The 23,510-nt window shown below is 40.3% G+C and overlaps 1 protein-coding gene across 4 annotated transcripts in view; it reads left to right on the forward strand.

The window, feature by feature from the left end:
* hecw1 (HECT, C2 and WW domain containing E3 ubiquitin protein ligase 1) overlaps positions 1-23,510 on the forward strand; it is a 74,476-nt gene that overhangs the window by 27,259 nt on the left and 23,707 nt on the right. For 3 of the 4 annotated variants that reach the window (XM_020712464.2, XM_020712461.2, XM_020712462.2), the window contains 5 exons: positions 6,157-6,299; positions 6,382-6,482; positions 6,583-7,529; positions 7,637-8,210; positions 15,747-15,845. In XM_020712464.2, the coding sequence (XP_020568123.1) occupies positions 6,157-6,299; positions 6,382-6,482; positions 6,583-7,529; positions 7,637-8,210; positions 15,747-15,845 (1,864 nt within the window). The remainder of the gene's footprint in view (positions 1-6,156; positions 6,300-6,381; positions 6,483-6,582; positions 7,530-7,636; positions 8,211-15,746; positions 15,846-23,510) is intronic. The other variant, XM_020712463.2, reaches the window with a different exon arrangement.

Raw genomic sequence — 23,510 nt, forward strand, 5'->3', positions numbered from 1 at the left:
AACTCACTGTGGGCATAGCATGGTGAACAGGGCAGAAGACTTACATGGAAGAGACATTACAACGTTAATGGACCAGCACAAGAGGAAGGGAGAGACGAGACTTAAATACAGACAGGGCAGACAAGACACAGGTGAACATGATCAGGACAGATAGGGACAAGGAAGTAAAACTCAGGAACATGACCAAACAGAACACCTTTCAAAATAAAACAAGAAACAGAACCAAACATGACAGAACAAGAAATAAAGCAAAAACCAAGACAAAAGAAACCCAAACCATGACACACTGTTTCCTTTATATAATTATTGTAGTTAGTACATGACTTCCTGTTCATTGTGATCACTGGGATATTTAAGGCTGTCAACTGCAGCTACGTAATCTAATAAAGTCCATTTCTCCCTTTCATCGCAATCAAAGCTGCTGAGGTCAGCTGTTTCTGTACGAAACTGAAATCTGAGCAAGAAGTTATATGTAATTTAATTCAATCTGTTTCTGTATAACTTCAGGATCTACATCTAGAGTCATGGAAGACCAGTGCTTTCCAAAAGTACAATTTGCATGGTACCTGATCGATCTATGGATGCAGTTCCTTTTCTCTGTCTGTCTAGAACCACCAAAAAGAGCAATTGCCTTGAGGAGTTGATCTGTACTGATAGCAGCTCAAACAATTAAGCCTGTTTCTTTTTTGACAGTGAAGCTTGACTCTGCCTCTGCTTTTCCCTAGATTTCCCTTAAAGTTGTACTCATGCTTATTTATTTTTGCCACATTGAGGTTAAATGGTTGTAAAAGGGCTAGTTTTTAACGTCCATTTAATTTTAGTGATCATTGGCATCAAAAAACATTTTAATTAATCCTGACAGTATTACGAGGATACTGCTGAAAGCTGTCAGGATATTGTCCCCTTAGAAAAGGGGATAGAAAAGACAATCCTTTTCTGCCTTCCACCACACAATAACTATGCATTTCTCTTTAGTCTGCGTCCTGATACAAAGTGGCCCATGGACCGGTACCAGGGATTGGGGACCAATGCTCTAAAGAACACATACAAGCTTTTTGATGTTTCACTCTGGGGACTTCTATCCTGATTTTAATGTTGGTCTTTTCTGGGAGGCATGCACTCAGCTGGTCCTTACTCTTTCTTTCCACCTGACTTGAAAGCTGAGCAAGTATGAAAAACTGCAATATGTAACAGAAAGATATTTTTAATAGTCGTTGTTTCATTGCAAGAAATAATACATCCAATAGAATAAAACTGTTCTTGTGGATCTGCTTGCAGTTGGACCTTAACGCACAGTCACGCTGCCAGATAAAGGCAGTTATTCCTTAGGATTACCCATCAACCCCCACTTGTCACAGCACCCACATTTTTAAAAATACATTTATATTTTGACTTTAAAATATTTAGATCCCTGACTGCCAAATGTTTTGCAAAGGCTAAAATATGGTGCATCTCAAATTATAAATTAAATTCAATTGCAGAATGAACCGATTCCAAATCACCTTTGAGTTAAATATCATATTCAAGACACTAAATAACCCCTTTTTGCCAAGTTAGTAATTAAGCTACGTCCTTTTAAATAAACTATAAAGGCCCGTACACACCGGGACGAATATTCGCCAGCGTTTTTCGCCACGTTTTTTGTGTTCACACCCAGGCGATTTTCGCTGACGATGAGCCGAGCGAGCATGCAATTTCATTCCCTGACATTAGATGGCGCTTAATGTAAATCAGAAAAACTCCTGTACACAAGGTGGCGCAGCGCAACTTTACGCTTCTTGAAGTCGCTTTTCACTCAGAAGAAGAGAGCAAGTATTTACGCGCTTGTCAGAATCAACATGAATATTTCCAGCAGCAGTAGCTCTAGCTCCAGTTCCAGCGATGAAGAAATTATTGTTCTGTAGAATGATGAAAGACACCGGAATAGACGCCGATTTTGGGTACATGCCATAGTTACGGGAAGAGAAGAACATGGGGAGTTTTGTCGACTGGTACAAGAGCTGAAAATGTATCATGAGCGTTTTCGGGGATATTTTAGAATGTCCGTCAGTGAGTGCATCTTCTTCGTCTTATTTCTTCGCGCAGTGTAGACGCTACTTGGCGTATATCTTCTTCGCCATGACGTATGTGTGCTCAGCAAGACAGTTTTGTGTTTGAGCACCCCCAAGTTTTGTTTTACTGTAACTTCAGAAGCTCCAGATACGTGTGCAAAAGCCCCATTCTCATTGGTCGTATAGTTTTTGACGCGGCGCGTCAAACCAAAAAAACGAACCCGAGGCGTTTTTAAAAAAATGAAGCTTTTACGCGTGGCGTTTTTCGCGTCGGTGTGCACACCGAGCCGCAAATGTTCTTAGCGCCTTAGTCACCTACACCTGAACAAGTGGTGCAGGTTTTTGGGTTATCCTGGCCTGTGGAGGGTTGTAGAGAGGAGAGGGTGTGTCTTGCGGCTCCCTTGAGGCTCAAACGGCAACCTCAAGGAGTGTCATGAAAATGGAACGTACCATTGTTGTACGTGTGGTTAGTTTACCGTACAAGCACTGGCCCCTTACTGACTGCACACGAATGCTGGCTGTACAGGTCTGTGAAAGTGATACATTAATGCCTGTGGGAAGCTATAGAATGTCCATACAAACCATTCTCTGATTGTTTAATTTCCTCATTTTTAACGTTTAGGATGCAACTGATTGCTATGAAAATGGGCATGAACATTTTTACTCTACGGGCTCTCTGAGCGGTCTATGACCACATTCCGTGTGGCTTACCTGCGTGGCCCGTACAAGTTTGCACATTTTTTCACCTGCAGCCCATATCCACCCATAAGGGCAGTTGTGACTAAGGCTTAGGGCAGGTGAGACCAAACACAATTTCCTTTACATCATCCCTGATTAATTACATGATTCTCATGCTCTTTGAAAACCAAAAAGCATTCGCAAAACACAACACAATAGCGCCCTCACATGAAATGTTTTACATGGCGATGGAGGTAAAGGATCTACCATGGGTGTGCATGAATATATTTATGGTTATTCTTATGGTTTGCCAAGCTAAATATTCAGATAAATATAGCTCCCAAAGGAGGCCCGAAGGTTGAAAAAACTAGCCTTTCATGGGAGAACAAATGTAATGTGATAGCACCGCTCTTACTAAATCAAAGTCCTGGATGTCATTGAGATAATATCTTCTGTCAGCTGACATTGGCTTTCCTCTCAGGAGTTGTTATCTCTAAATTTTTATATATTTATTGTGCTCAATCCAAATGCAAATCTCCTCTTAATAAATTCAAAATGTCATCTACTGTGATTCTTGACTACTTTCATGTCTGCCTTGATTTGTAACTCAAATTCTGTGAGAGATATAGATTGTTTTTGCTACTCAGGGCTGCTTCAGCAGAGAGCCACTGCGGAGTTGCAATATTAGAGATGTAATATGCAAAGCCCATGACCTTGCTATATTGATTTTTATTACCCTTTGACTTTGCTGAAGGGTATTTCTAAATTGGTTGAGCCTCTTGCCCTTTGTCTGCCTGTTTCTGCACCAAATCAGCCATTTTCATTTACCTTAATGCTCCTGCTTTTACACACGTCTTTTTCCTGTCTTTGAAATTTTTCCAAATTCAATTTGCTCCCTTTTGGGTCAACTTGTGAATTATTTACCTTTGCCTCTCCTCGCTTCCATCTTTTCTTTTTCTCTCCCTCTCCTTTTCAACGCTGCCAGCATCCCGCTGTCGTCTACCTCCATCCTAAACTGCACGTTTTGCTTCTGCGTGCTGGTTTAATGTCACATTCGTGCTCCACTTCCCTTCAAGGGAAGACAATCAAAAAATGAAAGCAGGCGTGAAAATGCTGCAGGAGCGCTGCAAGTTCAGCAGAAAGCAGCAAACAAAAAATGTTCTCTAGAAGCTGCTGGTAATCAAACTTTCAGAGATGCAGAAACAGTTGAGTCTTTATGCTGTAATTACAGTTTAATTACATTGCAAAAGAGCCTGATAAGTCACCATAAATAAAAATGACTAAATATATTGGAAATGAAAAATTGAGGTATTCCTTAAATCAGCATACTTGCTCATAAGCACCAGAAATGATAGAAACAGAATATCTATCGATAAAAGCACAAAAGACAGCAGCAGCAAACTGAAAGCTTGTTTTTCTGAATTATGCATGTCTTCACAGTCATTGTAAAAGCTCTGAGCTACAGACAGTTAGAAAACTCGGCTCTGTGTACTGCTTTATTGATGTGTCTGCTCTTTTTAAAGGAAGATTCAGGTAAAGAGATGACAATGTCTGTGACAGGAAAGTATGCGGGGATTCCACCTCTTTATTTTGTTTGTAACTATTTTCCTGCATGTTAAATGAAAGATTCTGAAGCAAAGCTGACTTGTTATTGCTGTATTTGTCCAAGAAAATCCTTTTTTTTAATCCACAAACAATTTGCAGTATTACTCTTTGGGCATTAGGCATGACACGATGCTGTTTAGTTTATTAAGAGTTCAATCATACACAACATTTTTTTCTCTTAAATAAACAACCCAAGAGGTGTTTTTTATTATTTTTATTTGGATGTTTGGACCTACAGAAGGACGCTTGAATCAGGCTTGAAAACGACATCAGAGCTAATCAGACCAGGACTGACGCACAGCTTCAAAAATATTTTCAATGAAAACTATTGAGAGTTTTTATTTCGTTTGAAAGAAAATGAATACAGTTTACTAATCTGTGAAGTAATGGATTAATATTAAAAGTATTAGATAGTTTTGAAATCAAATCAAAATTTGCATTTAAATGTTCAAATTAACAAAATTAAAGCGGTAACTGACTGACAAACTCTGCAACAGAACCAGTTCTCTTCAAATGTTTTAATACTCTTTATTTTTTACTGTAGTTAAGTCTGTTTACAGTCTAGTGGAATGGTTTTCCTTTTTTTCCAACAATGTGCTGCCCGCAAAACGTTATTTTGGCAAAGGCTACTTGCTGAAAGAAAGTATTTAGATTTACTAGAGTAGTTGATAAACTACAACTGCTCTTTAATCACTTTATCATTTTTAAGTGTTTTTGATTAACGTTTAGAATATTGTCAGTAGCTCTCCCCATACATGTATGTTTTCAGATTCAGTATTAATTCAACCTCTTTTGTTTAACATTATTCTAAATCTACAATTTTCAGAACAGAATCAGAATCTTTTATTTTATTTTATTCTCTACTGTGCTTAAACCTTCAAGTCCTTTTTATGTTTTAGTTCCAGTTGTCAACCATTGGTAGAAGAGTGAATACATTTGTTACTATTTCCTTTTCAAATGTTTACCTACAAATTAGAATTGATTTTATCCTCCTGTTCATTCAGGATGTAGGCATTTAAAAGCTAATACTCTTTGAAGTAAAAACAATTTTTTTTTTTATTTCAAAGTCCCACCCTGATCTTCTATTGATCTATTGCAAAGGCGTTCCCAGCGGTCTTTTAATTATGACTGTGCAGTTTTTAGTAAAAAAAAAAAGTATCCTTTTCTATAGCTTTGGCAGAGCGGCAGTAGTTCATTAGAAATTTGTTTCTGAGTTGTGGAGGGGACTGTAAGTCCACCTCCACTTCCCATTATCCATCTGTTTACACTCTGTCCCTTACACTAGATTACAGCTCCTCACAAATCCAACCTAACATTATTGGTGCAACAGAAAAGGCGAGCAATATCAGAGCTATCCAGATGTACAGTTTAGATTCAGATTCCAACTCAGATGAGGAAAACAAAGACGTTCATGGATGTATTTGCCTGCAAGTGGATGCATCAGAATGTAGAGGAGCAGGGAGCTTGTCTACCTGCAGATTGTAGTTTCTTCATCACAAAGTAGCTCTTTTTCAAGCAGCATTTTTTTTTCCTCTGCACCTGATTCACAAGGATTTGAATAAAGGAATACTCAGAAATGCAATTTTAAGGCTTAACTTTCTTTATATCTGTCCTCCATCCTCAGAACATTTTCAAAACACTAAAAACAGACGATTTTCATCAGAGTGGCTCTATTGTTGTATTTCTTCCTGGTAGAGTGGAAGCAGGCATTGGCATGTAACAGTTTGAACGTTTCATTTGTGTTTTCTGGTTGTCATTTTGCAGACTTTATCGTTATAGTAATGTCCACGTCTGGATGATGATTCCGTCTTTGTGTCCACAGAGGTTTAACTTTGTGTCTCTGCCCACGGACGTCCTGGAGATTGAAGTGAAAGACAAATTTGCCAAGAGTCGACCAATCATCAAGCGCTTCCTTGGAAAGCTGTCCGTCCCGGTCCAGAGGCTGCTGGAGAAACATGCCATTGGGTCAGGGAAAGAGCTTGAAACACCTGTTTTCCGTTTCTCTTTTCTGCTTCTGCTCTGATTTTCTCTTGTATTTCATCTGAAGGGATCGGGTTGTGAGTTATTCTCTGGGCCGCAGGGTGCCAACAGATCACGTCTGTGGCCAGCTACTGTTCCGCTTTGAGCTGACCTCCTCCATTCACCCCGGTACGCCAGAATGAGTGTTACATTTGTCATGCCTCCCCTTTCTATTGCTGCTCTGTTTGTTATTTGGATCGGATGCTTCAAAAATAACTTCTATCCTTAGATGACGAGGAAGTCTCTCTGGTCATTGAGACAGCCTGTGCTGAGGCGGGAAATGCAGCAGACGACGCTGGAGGAGCTGCAGATGACGACACGCTGAGTGTGGGCCCCGACATGCCCAGTCTACCCTTGGATGCCCCTTCTGAAGCAGAGACCTTAGTCCCTGCCCCCTCCACACTTGAAGAAGAAACCCATTCTGCTGAGGGGGAGGAGGAGGAAGCTGGAGCTCAGGTGGAGCAAGGAAGACCGGAGGAGGAGGAGAGGAGGGAGGAACCTCCAGCCAGTCAGCAGCAGGAGGAGAATGAGAAATCATCGGAACAGCAGGAAGACAACGGTATAAAGGAGGAAGACATGGTAGGAGGAGAAGAGAGGGTGCAGGAGAGGAGGGAGGAGGAGCAGAGACAGGAGGCCACTCTTCAAACTGAGGAAGAGGCGTCAGTGGAGAGGAAAGATGTTGGCGATGAAGCACAGCTGGAAGCCTCCTCTGGTGGAGCAGCTGCTGTGGAGGCTCCTTCTGAGGAAACTGCCACGTTCCAGGGAAACCACACAGGAGCAGGTGAGGAGGCCCCAACGGGAGTAACAGAGGGAGGTGAGAGGAGCTCTCCTCCCTGCTCCTGCCAGCCTCTATTGTCAAACCTGAATTCCAACGCTTTGTCCCGACGGAAAAACCGCCCCTGCTCCCTCCCGGTGTCGGAGCTGGAGACGGTGATTGCGTCGGCTTGTGGTGAACCGGAGACGCCGCGGTCCCACTACATTCGCATTCACCACCTCCTCCATAGCCTCCCATCTGCCCAACAAAGAGCCCCAAGCCAGGAGGACGAGCACGTCCTGGAGGGAGACGATACCAGCAGCACTGTGGACGCCACGTCACCAACACTCAAAACCTCCAAGGAGGAGAATGGGCCTGAGGAAGAGGAGGAGGATGATGATACAACTCAATCACCATCACAGGTGGGTAGAAGAAAGTCGCCATTACTTGATAGGTTATCTGAGAAATGCTCAGCTTGAGCAGAGCAGATTTCTTCTGGAGTGCAACTGAAGATCCGGGTTGTTTTTAGGTGCCTGAGTGTCCGGGGCCCTGCTGCCGGCGCTCCCTGCCCCGCAGCCTTTCCATCGAACGCCTGTCGGAGCTGAACCAGCTCCTGGAGGGCGATGGAGGAAGAGCACACCCAGTGGTGAGGAGGATCTCCCCCTCCTGCCTGGACAGTGAGGAGGGGGATTCCAGTATCGGAGGAAGAAGAGTTTGTGGCGGCACGCACAGACCTTTGGGTGAGAACGAGTGCGAGTTCTGCGACACCTCCTGCTACAGCACCTCCTGCTACAGCACCTCCTGTTACAGCACCTCCTGCTACAGCAACTCAGGCTTTGAGGCGAGGGGCCGATTCTGTAGCCACAACCGCTTGTCGTCGGTTGACAGCAACCGGCTCTCGGGGAGCACGGTGTTCTCCTCTCAGGATGAGGACGATGAGGAGGAAAGCGCCTTTGAGTCAGTGCCTGACTTCGCCCACCCTGAGGCCCAGAGTCTGGGTGGGCCAGAGGAAGGCAGAACGCCAACAAGTGGATTCAAGGAGAACAGGAGAGGGGAGCAGGAGGAGCCAACTGTGGCTGGACCCAGTGACAGGAACGGCATAGGTGAGGATAAACGAGACATTTTGTTGGCTGATAAACAAATGAACACATAATTCACAGGCTGTGTTTTTTTATGAATCCACTCACATTCAACCATTTTATCCATTGCAACAAATCAGAGGCCACATTATAAAAGACAATACTGTGTGCAGAGTTGGAAGGTTCATTCCTTCCATAATAACAGGGCTGAAGAGTTTAGCTTGTATATTTAGACATATTTTTTGATTCTTCAACACACAGCTTTTTTAACCTTCTTTATGACGCTGTCTCTGACTATATAGAGCTGCACAATGAGTGAAAAATTCAAACCGACAAGCAGAAAAGTTTGAGAGAGAACTTCTTTTTTTTTACATAAGTATGTCCACATAATTCAAATTTTTATCGGCAGAGTGATTACAAACCCAAAAATGTCAGCCTGCGTTTGGTTGGCAACTATATAATGGAAAATTAGGGAATTTTCAGATAATAAGTACATAAAGTACTAGCATTTACTGCACCAATGGCAAAGGAGAAGAGCAATGAACACCACAAATTTTCTGAAGAACAAAAAAAAAAAAAACAGCCACATAAATCAGAAAAAGCCTAAAAAGGATTCCCAAATGTCATCAATAAGAGTAAAAACTGATAACATACAGAAAAAGGGCTGCATGGTTAGCATAATGGCCTCACAGTAAGAAGGTTCGAATCCCAGCTGGGACCTTTCTGTGTGGAGTTTGCATGTTCTCCCCGTGCATGTGTGGGTTTTCTCTAGGCACTTCGGCTTCCTCCCACATTCCAAGAACATGCTTCATAGATTAATTGTTTAGTCTAAAGTGTTCCTAGTTGTGTGTGCAGGAGTGATTGTGTTGCCCTGCAACAGGCTGTCGACCTGTCCAGACTGTACCTTGCCTTCACCCAACACTAGCCGCGACAGGCTTCGACAATCCCATGACCCCGAAAAGGATAAGAAGAAAATGGATGAATGCGGTCAGAAAAATCAAAAATCTGTCATTGAAGCAAACACATGAGGACAGTAAAGTTCACACCATTTTCCTACAAACTGAAACATCAAATCATTTAATTTTGTTTAAATAGAGCACATGTGCTACAAACGGGATATGGGTGCAGTCATAATTGTACTTTAAAAAATTAGAACTTTGTACTGTGTTGCTTTGTTTGTTTGAATGGTTTGCAGCCTGCATAAATAGTTAATATTTTGCTGTATAGTTTTTTCAGAAATATTATTTTTGACAGTTCAACATGATTTTCTTGATGCTAAATACAGATGTTGACCCCAGCCTAATGGCACGTTTCCACCAGGTATGTTCTTAAACGCGCGTTTAGTGTTTCCACTGGATTGTCGCTACTCAATAGTAGCACATATCTGCCACCTATAGATGGATGATGTTTGATGTGAAATGTTGAAGCGGTTGAAGCAGTACAAACTTTGCTTTTTCTTTTGCTTTCACAGCTCTACTATTCCCATATATGAAAGGCTTTATGTTATACGCTTCCAGCCGGGCACAAACTGCAATTATTCATTTCTCCTCCATGATCAATTTTCAAATAGTTGGCACCGCCTTGAAATAAAAGAGATGCCATCTATACATCACTACCAACTCTGACTCCCTGATTAGTCAAAGTTCTATCTAGTTTAACTTTTAAATTAGCGCTTTAGCTTTGTATGTAGAGCCTGAAAAGGGTCGTAAACAGTTACAGAGAGACACGTGAACACGAGAGTTTTACACAAACTTTTCACTGAAAGTGGCTGCTTGAACGTGGGTTGCTGAGGGCGGCGTGAATGTAGCTTAAAGCTAAAAAGGTCAATTAAAAACTAGTCAAAGAAAGGCAAAATTTGTTTTGAAAAATTGCTGGAACTATGAAAATCACAATATCTGCATGAAAGGTTCAAACAATTACCAAATACTAAATAAGTTGATGCTATTTTATAACTATATTTCAAATTTAATTACCAAAAAAGCTAAAAAAAAAAAAAAAAAAAAAAATTAAATGCCCAAAGAGGGATGCCAAAAAATAAATAAATACTGGTAATAGTAAAAAAATGCCAAGAGCAATACTTAATTTTAGATGGTCTATCAGGAGAAATCAATGAATTAGTACGGTGGTTTCAATTGTGCAGTAAAACCCTAAAGTCAACAAATTCAAAAGTGGACCAATCCCTTGATGGTAAAAGCATTCATTTTGAAAAAGCTGAACGTAGGCCGAAGATTTTATGTGCAGAGAACCAGAATACAGTTCTCAGTAAAGTAATGTCAGTGCTTAAACAGAACACATATAAACCACATTGTAAGTTGGATAGATCCGCTTAATGGTCTGCTGTAAACGGAGACTGGCTGCCAAGCTTCACTGGATGATGCATCTGTACCACAGTAGATTTTTCAGGACGACTGTCTCACACTGTGGACCAAGAAAGTAGGACACAGTGCCACCTTTGTTTTCCTCTGTTGACGATAACCCTCCAAGGCTTGTTCATTTACCAACATTGATCTGTTTTTTTCTCTTTTCTTTAACACTCACAGAAAAACCAGGGACACTCCCTGCTATGGTTGCACATAAACACAAATGCACACACTCGTGGAGTGTCTCACAAAAATAAAATTGAATTACCCTTCTGCGAAATGCAATAAAAATGTCAGACTTTCAGACTCCTGGACAGATGTGGGCGTTTTTAAGTTATTTATGTTGGCTGGTCTTGTTGTTTAAACACACACACACACAGCTATTACCAATTTTAGGATTATATCTAGTTGTGGTGACCCTAAAAATAAATCCAGGATTCTAACAAATTTACTTGTTCGTCTGGAAGAAAAATGTTGACTGTTCCCTCTCGTCCAGCGGGGTTTAACCTTGTTTAAAGACCAGCAGGTGGAGGAGGAACAGGGAGGTGAGTGCTTTCTCTGGCTAGACTGCAGCTGTTCGGAGACACCTGCAGAGCGGAGTGAGTGCCATGGTGAAATGTTCATTTTTGGATAACACTCTTGATCAGGGGTGGGCCAAATTTTTAACTCGTGGGCCACAAAGTGGGCCAGACCAGGAGCAGATCTGTAGAGTGTTTTGTTTATCCACCTAATTGCTAAAGGAAATCCTGACAAAAAAGTGCTTTAATTTTGATTGGCAATTGAAATATATGTTTTAGGATAGGACATTTTGGAGTTTTTATTTTAAAGCTGTGGCTTTTGTTCTCATTTTAGTACCAATTGCACCAATGGTTTGATGTGAAATGGAAATTAGGGAAATACTCCGTTCATATGCTATTGGAATGATCAGAAAAATGCCTGTCCGAGTCAAATAACACACATAAACAGTTTATTTTTTTTATTCTCCAGCACCACATGAATGCAGAATAACTTTTTGCACCTGGAGAAAGGTCAATGTATTTCTAGTGCACCATCTATTGGGGACACACCAAAAAATAAAGGATTCATAAAGGTTATCAATATATTGATTCCAGTTTAGTGGATCAGATTTGCCCATCACTGCTCTAGATGTATTCGGGATGTTTCTGAATGGAAGCAGAATTGAGCTACAGAGAAGGGCTTTAAATATTGTGTTGAAAGTTTGAAAGTTACAAAATTGTCTCTCACTGTAAGTATAACTGTTAAAAATTTCACAATAGATCAATGTCTAAAACCCATCATGTCTCAATATTCATGTAGTTACAGTATGATGATCATGAACATAAACGTTTGTTACATTCCCTGCTTTTCATTTCCTTATCCATGCATGTGTCATGTTTCTGTTAGGGGATTTAGAGGTCTGAATATCCCAGCAAATGCATCTCAATACTGAATCCACCTATAAAACATACAAATGTAAAAATGGTTCATCTGTATGTATTTCATTCTGTTTCTGCAAATTGGTCCTTTAAGCTGTTCCTGTCAGGCTGCTTCCTGTGTCCAGTGCAGTTTTCACAATTAACAAGAGAGTTGTTGAGTTAAAAACAAAGAAGTGGATTGATCAAAGAAAAAATGGTTTTAAAATTAAAAATAAGAAGAAAGTTTATTAACAGGAGGTTAAAAAAATTCTAAATGAAGGGATTTATAGGAAAGCAGAACCAATATTTAATCCCTCGTAGTAGAAGTTAATTCTGTCAGTCTTTTCTATTACCCCCTCCCAGAAATACCACCTACCTTTTCTTTAATCCTGAGGCTTTACTGTGTTTTTGTCACACTTACTTTGCTCTTACAGTCAAACTAACTACCAAACTCTAAAAGCCGTCTCTCACAGCCACTTAGGAAACATATTGTGCTTATTGAACAGATGAAAATTGGTCATACGTCAATATACGTGGAAAACTGAAAAGAGTGAAAAAAAAGTTGTGGTCTTTACGTGAAATTTTCACAGATGTATCACTAATGAACCACGCTAAAACCACAGAAGAAGCACTGGCTGGACCCAGAAGCAGGACAGAAACAGTAGGTGGCTGAATAAGTGGTCTTTATTGAGTCCCAGTGGTGGTGGAGGATTCAGGCTTGTAGGTTTGTGGCTTTGACAGGTGACAGAATGGAACCTTGCTTGGAGTCCTGAAGAGTGACAAACTGTGACCAAAGGTGGAGGCGTAGCTGATGCCTGGAGAGGCAAACAGAGAGTGGATAAGCTTGCAGCATGAGGCACTTGGCATCAAACCAAACGTAGACTTGGCTTAGAGCATAACATGGGTCTGAATTCTACCGCCTGAAGCAGACGGACTGACGTCGCCTGATGGGTGAGGAGTCCATATGAAGGCCGAGGCTGAAGATTCCCTGGTGCTGTAGGTGTGGGGGATCAAGATCCTACTACAAAGAACACGTACATCAAAGTAGAACATGAAACATGCGTGATTATTACATGGTTTATAAGTAATTCATTAGTGATCCATGCGTCAATTACGTAATTTGAACGTGATATGTGTGCCGTATACATGATATAAATTCATACATCTGTGGCACATGCATAAAAAAAGACCATTAAACGTAAATGGAAGGGTCATAGAAAGCCTCAAATTTTGTGTATGCATCTCGCAAAAATCACGCACTATTGCGTAATATTTGCAATTACAAAAAATATTCACCTAAAGACCCGTCGGCCGAAACCCTCAACGGACATCAGCGCACATCTACGAATGCAAGAAACCCAAGAATTACGCAGAACGTGATGTATAACGAAAGACCAAAATTTCATATGTGGACACAAAATGTAGGTAGTGGCTGTGTGACATGGCCATAAGGAAGGGCATCTATAGTGTTTCTACAGTCTTGATTGTACAATGAGGCTGGGTAGAACCTTCTAGATCAGGGCTGGCCAACTCTGGTCCTTAAGACCCACAACTCTGTCTGTTTTTCAGCTCTCCCTGCTCAGCCTGCTGCTGAATAGCTGACTCAAGTGATTTCACATCCTGATTGACTGAGCTCACCTGATTTAGGATGTGAGCATCAAGTAGTCCAGTTAGAGTCATGGCTCATGAGGATCAGGGTTTGCCAGCCCTTTTCTAGATGAATAAGACAGCTGGATGTCATTAGACCAACTATCCCTGTCTTCTCTATATCATCAGCTCTCATTTTAGCATGTATGATATTGTACTCCTGGATGATCATATATTTCCTCCCATTTTAAGCAACAGAAATATTACAGAGAATGCGCCGGCTTGGTGCTATTTATAGTCGTAATGAGAAAAAAATGATGATCGATGCTTCGGTCTCCTGCAGCCAGGCATCTCCTCCTACTAAAGCCATTTACCACTGATCATAAGGTTTCTCCTCTGTGGGTGATGCCTCCCTGCTAATGTAAATGCACTCTATAGATTATGTGTTCACAACAGTCATTCCATCTGACTTCACCATCTTGCCACAAAGAAAGCTGATCATTTCCATTTTGCATTAACACCCTATTTCCTTTACCCACATGTCAGAGCGATAAGAAAGCTGATAAAAAAACAAGACATTACAAATAAATAATTATGTGATAATTAAATGATAATCCTGTAAAATATGCCTGACTTCATAGGATTCCAATAAAGTAGATTAGTTTTTAAGTAATAGCTCTACAAAAACCCGGTCTTTAAGTATTTTTTGATCACTTTTATAGTTTAACATTGCATATGCTCTCATAGATATTAAGAATACAGATTTTGATGAAGACGTCAGTCGCCAGTTAGCTTCATTACCGTCATTCTGTTCTTTGGTTCTAATGTAGTCTGTTAGCAGTAGGATGTCATAGTCAGTTGCTCATTACCCGACAGCTCACTAAATGCTCCCTCCTATTCTGAGACTCCCATTAATATAGCAAACTGATTTGGTCTGTTAGGAAGTGAAGTATTTTTCTGTACTCTGCTGCATCAAAAGGGGCGAAATTAGTTTGCATAATTTATAATATGGCAATGTGATCATTGACTTGTCTTTAAAGTTTTATACGAAAGGTCAGTCCCCCTCTGTTGTTCCAATTGCTATCATATTTGGGTTCATCCATGGATCCAATTCATATGTGTATAAAATACTGAGAGACATTCAAACTTTCGATAATCAAATCAATATTGCAAAAGAGTAGGTTTATTTTATTACAACATAAAAACGACAGTGCACCACAGCGGACAACACACATGTAATGGTAGCAAAAAATGATGAATCCGTCATTCCAGTCCAATGTGTGGAAACACTTTGAATTTAGAAAAGAGGTGTGACCATACAGTGTGAAAAAATTATCTACTAAGGTTCCCCTTCGGATTATTTTATGTGGAAAAACCAACAGTGGGCTGAAATTTGTGAAACTAAAATGTGAATGTATTTATTCTTGTTTACTTGTTTGTTTGTACCCATTATTCATTTATACTTGATTATCGTAAAGAAAAACAAGGAATTTGTAAATGTTCACCTGCACTGTTTAGTATCCAGATATTTATCTCTGAGTCACACTGGTTAAATATTTGACTAAAGATGTCCTGCTTTCATTTTAGGTTAGTGAATCAGACCGAATCAGATTGTCCAAAATGTGTGCCTTTTTCTCCAAAAATATTAAACCCGAGCTACTTTCTCAATTTTGTCCATGTTTTCCATAATTTAGCAATAGCCCATAAAATAAGTAAAATATAAAATTAGCAGTAGCTGTGTTTGTCGGTGTGAATACAGATGTTCAAAATTTGTCAGCGAAATATAAAGTTTAAATTGGCGAACTATCCCGACAAGGATTGCAAAGCGCAGGATTCCGGTATTCTTTTCTCGTTTCGTTGCCCCACCCTCATAATTACTGGCCAATGACTGAAGAGATATTTAGTCACATGGTTTTGTTTACAAGCTTTGGTCTTGCACAGTAGGGAGTCTGAATACAGTCCAAATGCAAGGTTCAGGACTCGATCAGGACCAAATTAAGCGGACTGGGTGTAGACCAACAGATTTTTCCATTCTGAATACACCCTTAAAGAACATCCTAACTTGTTCTTTCTGTTTGAGTATTGTTAAGAAATATAGCATATGGAGATTATACATTCTGTACTTTCATAGTTGGACAGTTGGCATAGAACATCCCCTTACAGAAATTGATCCATGGTGTCTCTCTGATGTCCTGTAGGCTCAGACTCCTCCCCTCCTGTTGACCATCTTCCTGTTCTGCGACCCAGCCATGACCTAAACCATTTTCCTGCTGCCACAGACCAAGCCTTACCTCCAAGTAAGCTCTCACAGCTCCCAGTCTTACTATGGAGTCTCATTATCACCCCCTGCTGTGCTAAAATGTTTTTTTTGCGCATGTCACCCTCAATATCTGCTTTTTAACATGCGCCTTTTGCGTTGGTGTTATCTTTCCTTCACATCCATAGACTGTAAAAACAATGGACGAATTCAGGTGTGATGCCACCCATAGAAAATGTCTTACCTCCTATTTTCGCAAAATGATGCAAAATCCCTCACCTTTGCTTCTTGATATGGCCGCCGCCATATTGAAACCAGTCGACTGTGATTGGTCCGAGTCACTCTTAGTCATCCTACCTATGGCAATGGCAACAGTAGTTGCCATAGATACGATGACTCAGAGCGACTCGGACCAATCCTTGTCGACTGGTTTCAACATGGCGGCGCCCGAATCACGAAGCAATGGTACTTCCTGTTTGGGAAGACGAGAAGGGAGGGGTTGAGCTTTTCATTGTTTTTACAGTCAATGTTCACATCCATCCTTTGAAAACCTCATTTCCGCTTGAATGTTTCACACTGTCTCACTGCCAAGTGCTGCATGAATACATTGCCTGGATGTTTTAGGGCATGCAGTCGTTTGTGCAATTGTGAAAGTCGCAGAATTAAACTTAATCTGTTAATCAGGCTTCAAGGATTTTATGTTGTCAAGCTTGACCTGTAACTGGTAAATTTTGCATTAAGTCATTTTTGTCTTCTAAAAGGAGGAAACCATTTTTTCAAAATCCCTCAGTTTTAACCACAACTTAAAGCCCCATTACAGTTATCTCATTTAAAAGTGTTCACAGTGGTCTTATGATTATGATTTTTAGCCTAAATAAATAAAAATATAAATAAAAAAAAAAACTGTCGTTTTGTAAGACAAGTTTAGGCAGAGTGACAGGAGTTCATTAGAAATTTACCTCTGAGTGTGAGTGTGAGTGGTAGAACTGTTGGCACAGAGTAAGCCTGTCCCCACATCCTGCCATCAACCTGTTTGCACACTCTTCCACTATCTAATAGCTCCTCATAACCCCAACCTAACATTACTGGTGCAAAAAAAAGGGAGCAATATTGTCACTATCCAGCTGTACAATTTGAATTCAGATGCCAGCTGAGAAAAAGCAAACAAAGACGTTCATAGATCTATTTGTTTGCAAGTGGAGGCATCAGAATGGGGCGGAGCAGGGAGCTTTTGGCAATTGTAGCATCTACGTCATAGCTTTGTCAAACAACATTTTTCATCAGCTACTTATTCACGATTTGAATAAAGGAATACTTAGAAACAGAGTGTCTTTAAGCACAACTTCAAAATGCATAGTTTTTTGTAAAACAAACCTTATCTTATCAGTTAACATTGCAGTCATTTATATTCAGCTCTGTGAGACTTGCTGCTTGTGTTCTTTACAAATTCTGCATCCTGGTCCTTATTTTGACTGGTTAGTTGATGCCAAGCTAAACAACACCACATTTTAGGTCATATTTCTGCCAATTTTTAATATAAACGTGAATTCACAGTGTCTGCTTGTTTATTATCTGCGTGTGTGAAACATTCAAGAATCGTTCATCGCGTCTCAGGCGCAGTAACTTCTGGTACGTGAGAACAACGATCTCAATAAATCTGTATTTGAAGGAAGACTCCTGGTTTTGTAGGGAAGCATTTCTGTGGCATAATTAAAAATAAAAGTCAACACCAGAAATGCTTTTTCATTTTCAAAAAGAAGCCGTATTTGTTGACTCAAAATTAAAATGAAAAAGCAATCCGCCAAACCGCTTTTTCTTTTTTTTCTTCTTTTTCAACAACACGGCTCATTCTGTCACTTAATAAAAAGATTAAGAAAATGGTATTTGACATTTCATTTCCTAAAAGTTCTGTGTGGCCTTAAGGAAGATGGTTTAGCTCGTGCTGTTTTGCGGCGCCTTCCGTCCGTGAAAACAGGGTTCGATTCCGGGCTGCTCCCTGTTCCCTTCTCTACTTCTGTGCCTTCTTTTTCATGTTCACAATGAAATAAATCCATCAAAATGCTTTTTCAGTTCTCTTCAATATAGCTTACTCTATGACATTATTGAAGCGAAAATACAAAAGGGAATTGCATCTGCCCCCCCCCCCCCCCCCCCCCCCCCCGGCTAAAAGTGAAGCATATTTCAATTCCAGTCAGCATTTCCAGGAGGGAGGCGGGGCCATGAGATCAGTGCTGCCGGAGTCGGAGCTTCGCAGTCCGAAGTCTCCTCCGGACCACAGTCAGTCCGTCCGTCTGGCTGCGGTCCAAAGCTTCTGACCGGTGGCGGTTCTGGCACAAATGACACCATGGGCGAGCCGCACCTGTAGCGCCCCTTGGTGCTCCCCAATTAGGACACAGAAATGGACAATTGCTTGTGATGGTTTACTTTATTGTTCAAATACTTAACAACTGAAAATTATAAAAAGTGCAACTAGAGGTTTGTAAATTCTTACAGCTTATAGGACTGTTATAAAAATACTAATGGTAACAATAAGTCTGACAAGGATAACATCACACATGTTTGCTTGAAGGCCCGTACACACCGGGACGAATATTCGCCAGGCGTTATTCGCCAGCGTTTTTCGCCACGTTTTTTGTGTTCACACCCAGGCGATTTTCGCTGACGATGAGTGGAGCGAACATGCAATTTCATTCCCTGACAATAGATGGCGCTTAATGTAAAACAGAAATACTCCTGTACACAAGGTGGCGCTGCGCAACTTTACGCTTCTTAAAGTCGCTTTTCACTCAGAAGAAGAGAGCAAGTATTTACACGCTTGTCAGAATCAAACAAAGAAAACATGAATATTTCAAGCACCAGTAGCTCCAACTGGTGCTTGGTTCGGGGATGTTTTAGAATGTCCGTCATTATTGCTTCGCGGCTGTGTAGACGCTACTTGGCGTCTATCTTCTTCGCTGGTATGTGTGCTCAGCAAGGCAGTTTTGTGTTTGAGCGCCCCCAAGTTGTGTTTTACTGTAACTTCAGAAGCTCCAGACACGTGAGCAAAAGCGCCGTTCTCATTGGTCGAGTAGATTTCGACGCGACGCGTCGAAAAAAAAAAACGAACCCGAGGCGTTTTTTTTTTTTGACGCTTTAACGCCTGCCGTTTTTTCGCGTCGGTGTGCACACTCTCATTGGGGCCCTTTGTTTAGTCACGAGGCGTTAAACGTCGGCGAAAATCGCCGGCGAAATTCGTCCCGGTGTGAACAGGCCTTGAGGTTTAAAATGACCTCATTATAAGATTTTTTAAAAATATATACAACTAGTGTAACTTAAAACTTGAATCCTATTGAGACAACTATTGTTGTAATATTGGGCTATATAAATAATATTAAACTGAGTTAAAAATTCTCATAGGTTACACTATAAAATTGGTCAGCTTCTCTTTGTAGAAACTAGAAATGTGCCCATCTTGCGTTAATACGGGCAAAGTCATCAATCAAATCCTCATATGTTGGTTTCTCAGCAATGGTGTGGTTTATGATTATATCTGCCAAACCAGATAGCCGAGGAGTGGGCAAACTACGGCCAACGGGCTGGATCCGGCCCGCCTCCATGTTTGGTTCGGACTACTGCACAATATCAGAGACCCATGTTTTTTTGTTTTTTTTAATCTGGCCACACGATCAAGACGTAACATTTTCTTCCCCCCTTCTGCAGTCTGTGCTCCAACCTGAAACCCTCTAAAAATCGCTGTCAAACAGAACAGAAGACAGTCTTCCCTTTCTACGTCGCAGTTCATCTTTCCCGGTTTAGCTCATTCTTTTAGAGCGATTATGCTGCTTTTTTTAAACAGTGATCCATGTTCTGTGTCCTGATTGGCTGGAGACCTTGTCAATCAATCTGCTCCGTGTCTCCTGTACAGAAACGCGGATCTCTTCAGATCTACAGAAATCTGTGATTGATCAGATCTTTGTTTTCATTTTAAGATCCTGGACCTAATTTCTATGAAGGTTTGAGAATTTAAACAAGAGAGAAAAGGGTGAAAATGTTCATGTCTGTCTGAGAAAAGTGTATTTAGGCAGTGAGGAGTTTTACTGCCATAAACGTCTGGAACAGACTCCGTGGATTTCACCGATCACGGTTATTTTTAGAACGTAACTCCTGCAAGAAACGAGGGAGACATAGAAATTTGCCTTTAATTATTACTGGATGAGAAACAGACGCACAGGACACAGCCCAGCTGCGCAAACTGTGAAACGTGTGATGAGCTCAAAGTCTCTGCAGAATTATGACGGGAGAGGATCCATTATTTATTGTTTTGTTAGTTTTTTCAAAGGTATCAGTATATTTTTCCTGAATTTTTGTCTTTGAAAATCATAGAGTGTTATTTGGTCATTGTTTTATTTCATAAATAATGTTATTTATTTTATTAAAGGATCATGAATGAATAAAACTTTATTCATATAGCACTTTACAATTCCTTGAAGGTACCAAAGGACTTCACAATAAAAAGAGATATAAAACGGGAACGAAAGGTTTAAACTAAAAACTCTAGAATATTCTGTTTTAGAACATAATTTTCAACCCAAATGTTTTCATCTACATTCCATCTTATATCATTCTCTCTCCATGCATCTGCTGCTGGTCCGGCCCTTCTGTTAAATTTTAAAACCCAATGTGGCCCGCGAGTTAAAATAATTGCCCACCCCTGAGATAGTCGATCTTGATCCATGGATGATCTTAGGAACATTTTGATAAACTTAAGCTTTTTTATCCTTACATCTAGTTCTTTCCAAGTTTTCATGCAATGGATATGATCTGGGGTATTATCATGTGAGGTGATGAAAGAACTGGCATACTTCCAATCATTAGATCCAGGATTGTTTAAACTAATTTTCTTTTTATAAAAAAAAGTTTGCAGCTAATAACACAAGAGCCTGTTTTTTGTATCACTTCTCCACTAACTAAAGTTTATTTGAAGTGTTGGTGATGGCAACTTCTGCCATCATTGTCATTCCTGGGAAAAACAAATGTGGGTGGCACCTCAATCGGTCCTCTGGAAACCAGATGTGTTGGATTGATTGATGGGACAGCGAGCATTCAAACTTGTTCAGAGAGAGATGGAAACACCGCTGAAGGGACCATCATCAAGGTAGCTGAAGCAGAGACTCTTTTTGGGATGATCTCATGAACTCAAACATGGAAAAACTCTTCAAAATAAATAAACCTGATCTCTCAACATTCTCTATGTCTTCCATGCAATGTAAGTGAGATAAACACAGACACCGCTCCATGTAGCGATCAGGCTAATAACATTAGCTGGCATCTCCTCCCAAACCGACCCTAAAACGGCCCAAATTATGCCTACCCGCCCAAAGCCATTTTTACCCGCAAATTTAAAGCCAAAACCGCCCAATCTGGCAACACTCTTTGAGGGTAGGGCTAACAACGCATTTTTTATTTTATTTCTGAGTCTATAGATTCAGTTACATCGTGAAAATAAAAAAGCTTTTCTGTTAATCCATTTTAATTGTGAAATTATATATTTCTAATTGAATTTAACGACACATTTATTACAGAACCTTTGTAAAACATTTTAAAAAATGTATCATTCAAACTAAGTGACAGAATGAGCGGTGTTGAGGAAGTAAAAGAAGAAAGCGCTTTGGGTCAACGCATGCAGCATCATTTTGAAAATGGAAAATCATTTCTGGTATTGAGGTTTATTTTTAATCATGCTGAAGAAATGCTTCCATAGTTTTGTCTGTAAATAGCAGCTGTATTTTTCATTGAAGTCAAAGACCCTTATTCGGGTTCCTCACAGACTCTTTTTTCCTCAAAGAAATTATCCAAATAAATGTTATTGTTTGGTTATCATTCGCTTTTAAGTGTTTAGCTACCAATTTAGCAATCCGAGCAGCTGCTTAAAGTCACGTGACGCGTTCGAGACAGGCAAAAGTGGTGAACAGAATCTGGTAGTTTTCCAAATGAAACGTACATCAGTATCAGAAAAAAAAAATGGAAGTTAGTGTATGCATTTTTTTTTCTTTCTGCAGCCCGGTACCAAGTGACCAGTACCAGTACCAGTCAAAAACAAAACTGTTAATCATCCCAACAGTAATTTTGGTACCAATGTCAACACTAAGACACAGAGACGATACTGGAGTGAATGTATTTAACATCCAAAATGTTTTTGTTAGATTCGTCTTTTAAAAGGACACACTCAGTTGCTCTTTCTGAAAGCCACATTCATCTTTCCATTGCACTGAAATGTCAACAGTCGTCTCCCTCACTATTCACTTTAGTCTCATTCATCTGTGGCAGTAATTATTCCCACAGCTGATCTCAGTGCTCAGTGAATGTCAGCTGCACACAGAGATTAAAACATTGCTGTTTTCTTTATATTCTATCATTAAATCGTCTTTCATTGTTTGTGTGTGTGAGCACAAGGAGCAGTCATGACAAAGAGAACACAGTGAAGTCTTCCTCCTCCTCATCCTGTTGCCGTCAGTCAATTCTGAGTAAAGCTGATTTCATGCAGTCAAACTGTGACGACTCAGAATTCAAATTAGACCATACTCATGGCTCAGTAGAACCCAGCGGTCTCCTCTGCTTTCAAACTGCGTTTCCATTATCAGACTGCAGATCAGGATTCCCACTCAAACTGCTGTTAAAACTGAAACAAGCTTCTCCTTTCAATGATTTCTATCCAGTCCCAACCAGTTATGTCAGCACCATTCATGTCGATTAGGGAACAGAAGTAACATCTCACAGAATCCAAAAAAATAAAAATTGCAGAAAAGGTGAAAAATGTCTTCATTTTATTGGAACCTGAAGTAAACCATTTTCTATGGGTGACTTCATACTCCCTTGGTGCAGTTCTTTTAACCCTGTTGCTATCCTAGGCACTTAAACATTGGGAGTTGCGTCATCTAGACCCTACAAGACAGTGCGCTGAACCTTTTTTCTTCAACGATTTGTGATCTTCATTGGTGTTCATGGATTACATGAAATCCCCTTCACCTTCATCCACCTTTGTCATGGTAGGGATATCACGTCAATGTGAGGATCGGGTCATCTGAACCCCATAGGCTAGCACAATCAATGAGAAAAAAACAGTTTCAATTTTTTTTTTCCTTAAAAGAGTACTAGAGACTAGTTTCAAAAGTGAGTAGATTTAGTATCACATCAGAGATTATTAATCCAGTCTAGTAGATCCATTTCTAATTTTACCCAAATGAGCTGCTTTGGGAAACGTATCCTCTTTCAAGCAGTTGGATCTACTGCAGTGGAGTCTGTATTGCACAACTAAAAGTAATTTGATACCTGGGTAGTTATGAGCACTCAGTTTGGTTTCATACTCATTTATGCTCATAAATGACAGTCTTGTTTTCCCTTGTCTTTTGTCTGTGAAACATTATGTGCACTTTTACAGACGTAAGCAGCAGCACCATCAAGAAAAGGAACAGTGGTGTAAATAATATTAACATCAAACACATGAAAGTAACGCACCAGACCAAATTACAGTCAAATTGATTCTTCAAAATGACTTACTTGCATTGTGAAAATGTGGGAAATGTATAAAAATGTCGCAGGACTCCAAAAATATTTGTTTATATGTATTTTATAGTTAAGATGATGAGTTTGAATTGGTGTTGCAAAGTGGTGTTGTGGTTAACACTATCGCTCTTTCTTTGTGGAGTTTGCATGCTCTCCTCGTGCG

Source organism: Oryzias latipes, chromosome 20 (assembly GCF_002234675.1).
Source record: "Oryzias latipes chromosome 20, ASM223467v1".
Lineage (NCBI taxonomy): Eukaryota > Metazoa > Chordata > Actinopteri > Beloniformes > Adrianichthyidae > Oryzias > Oryzias latipes.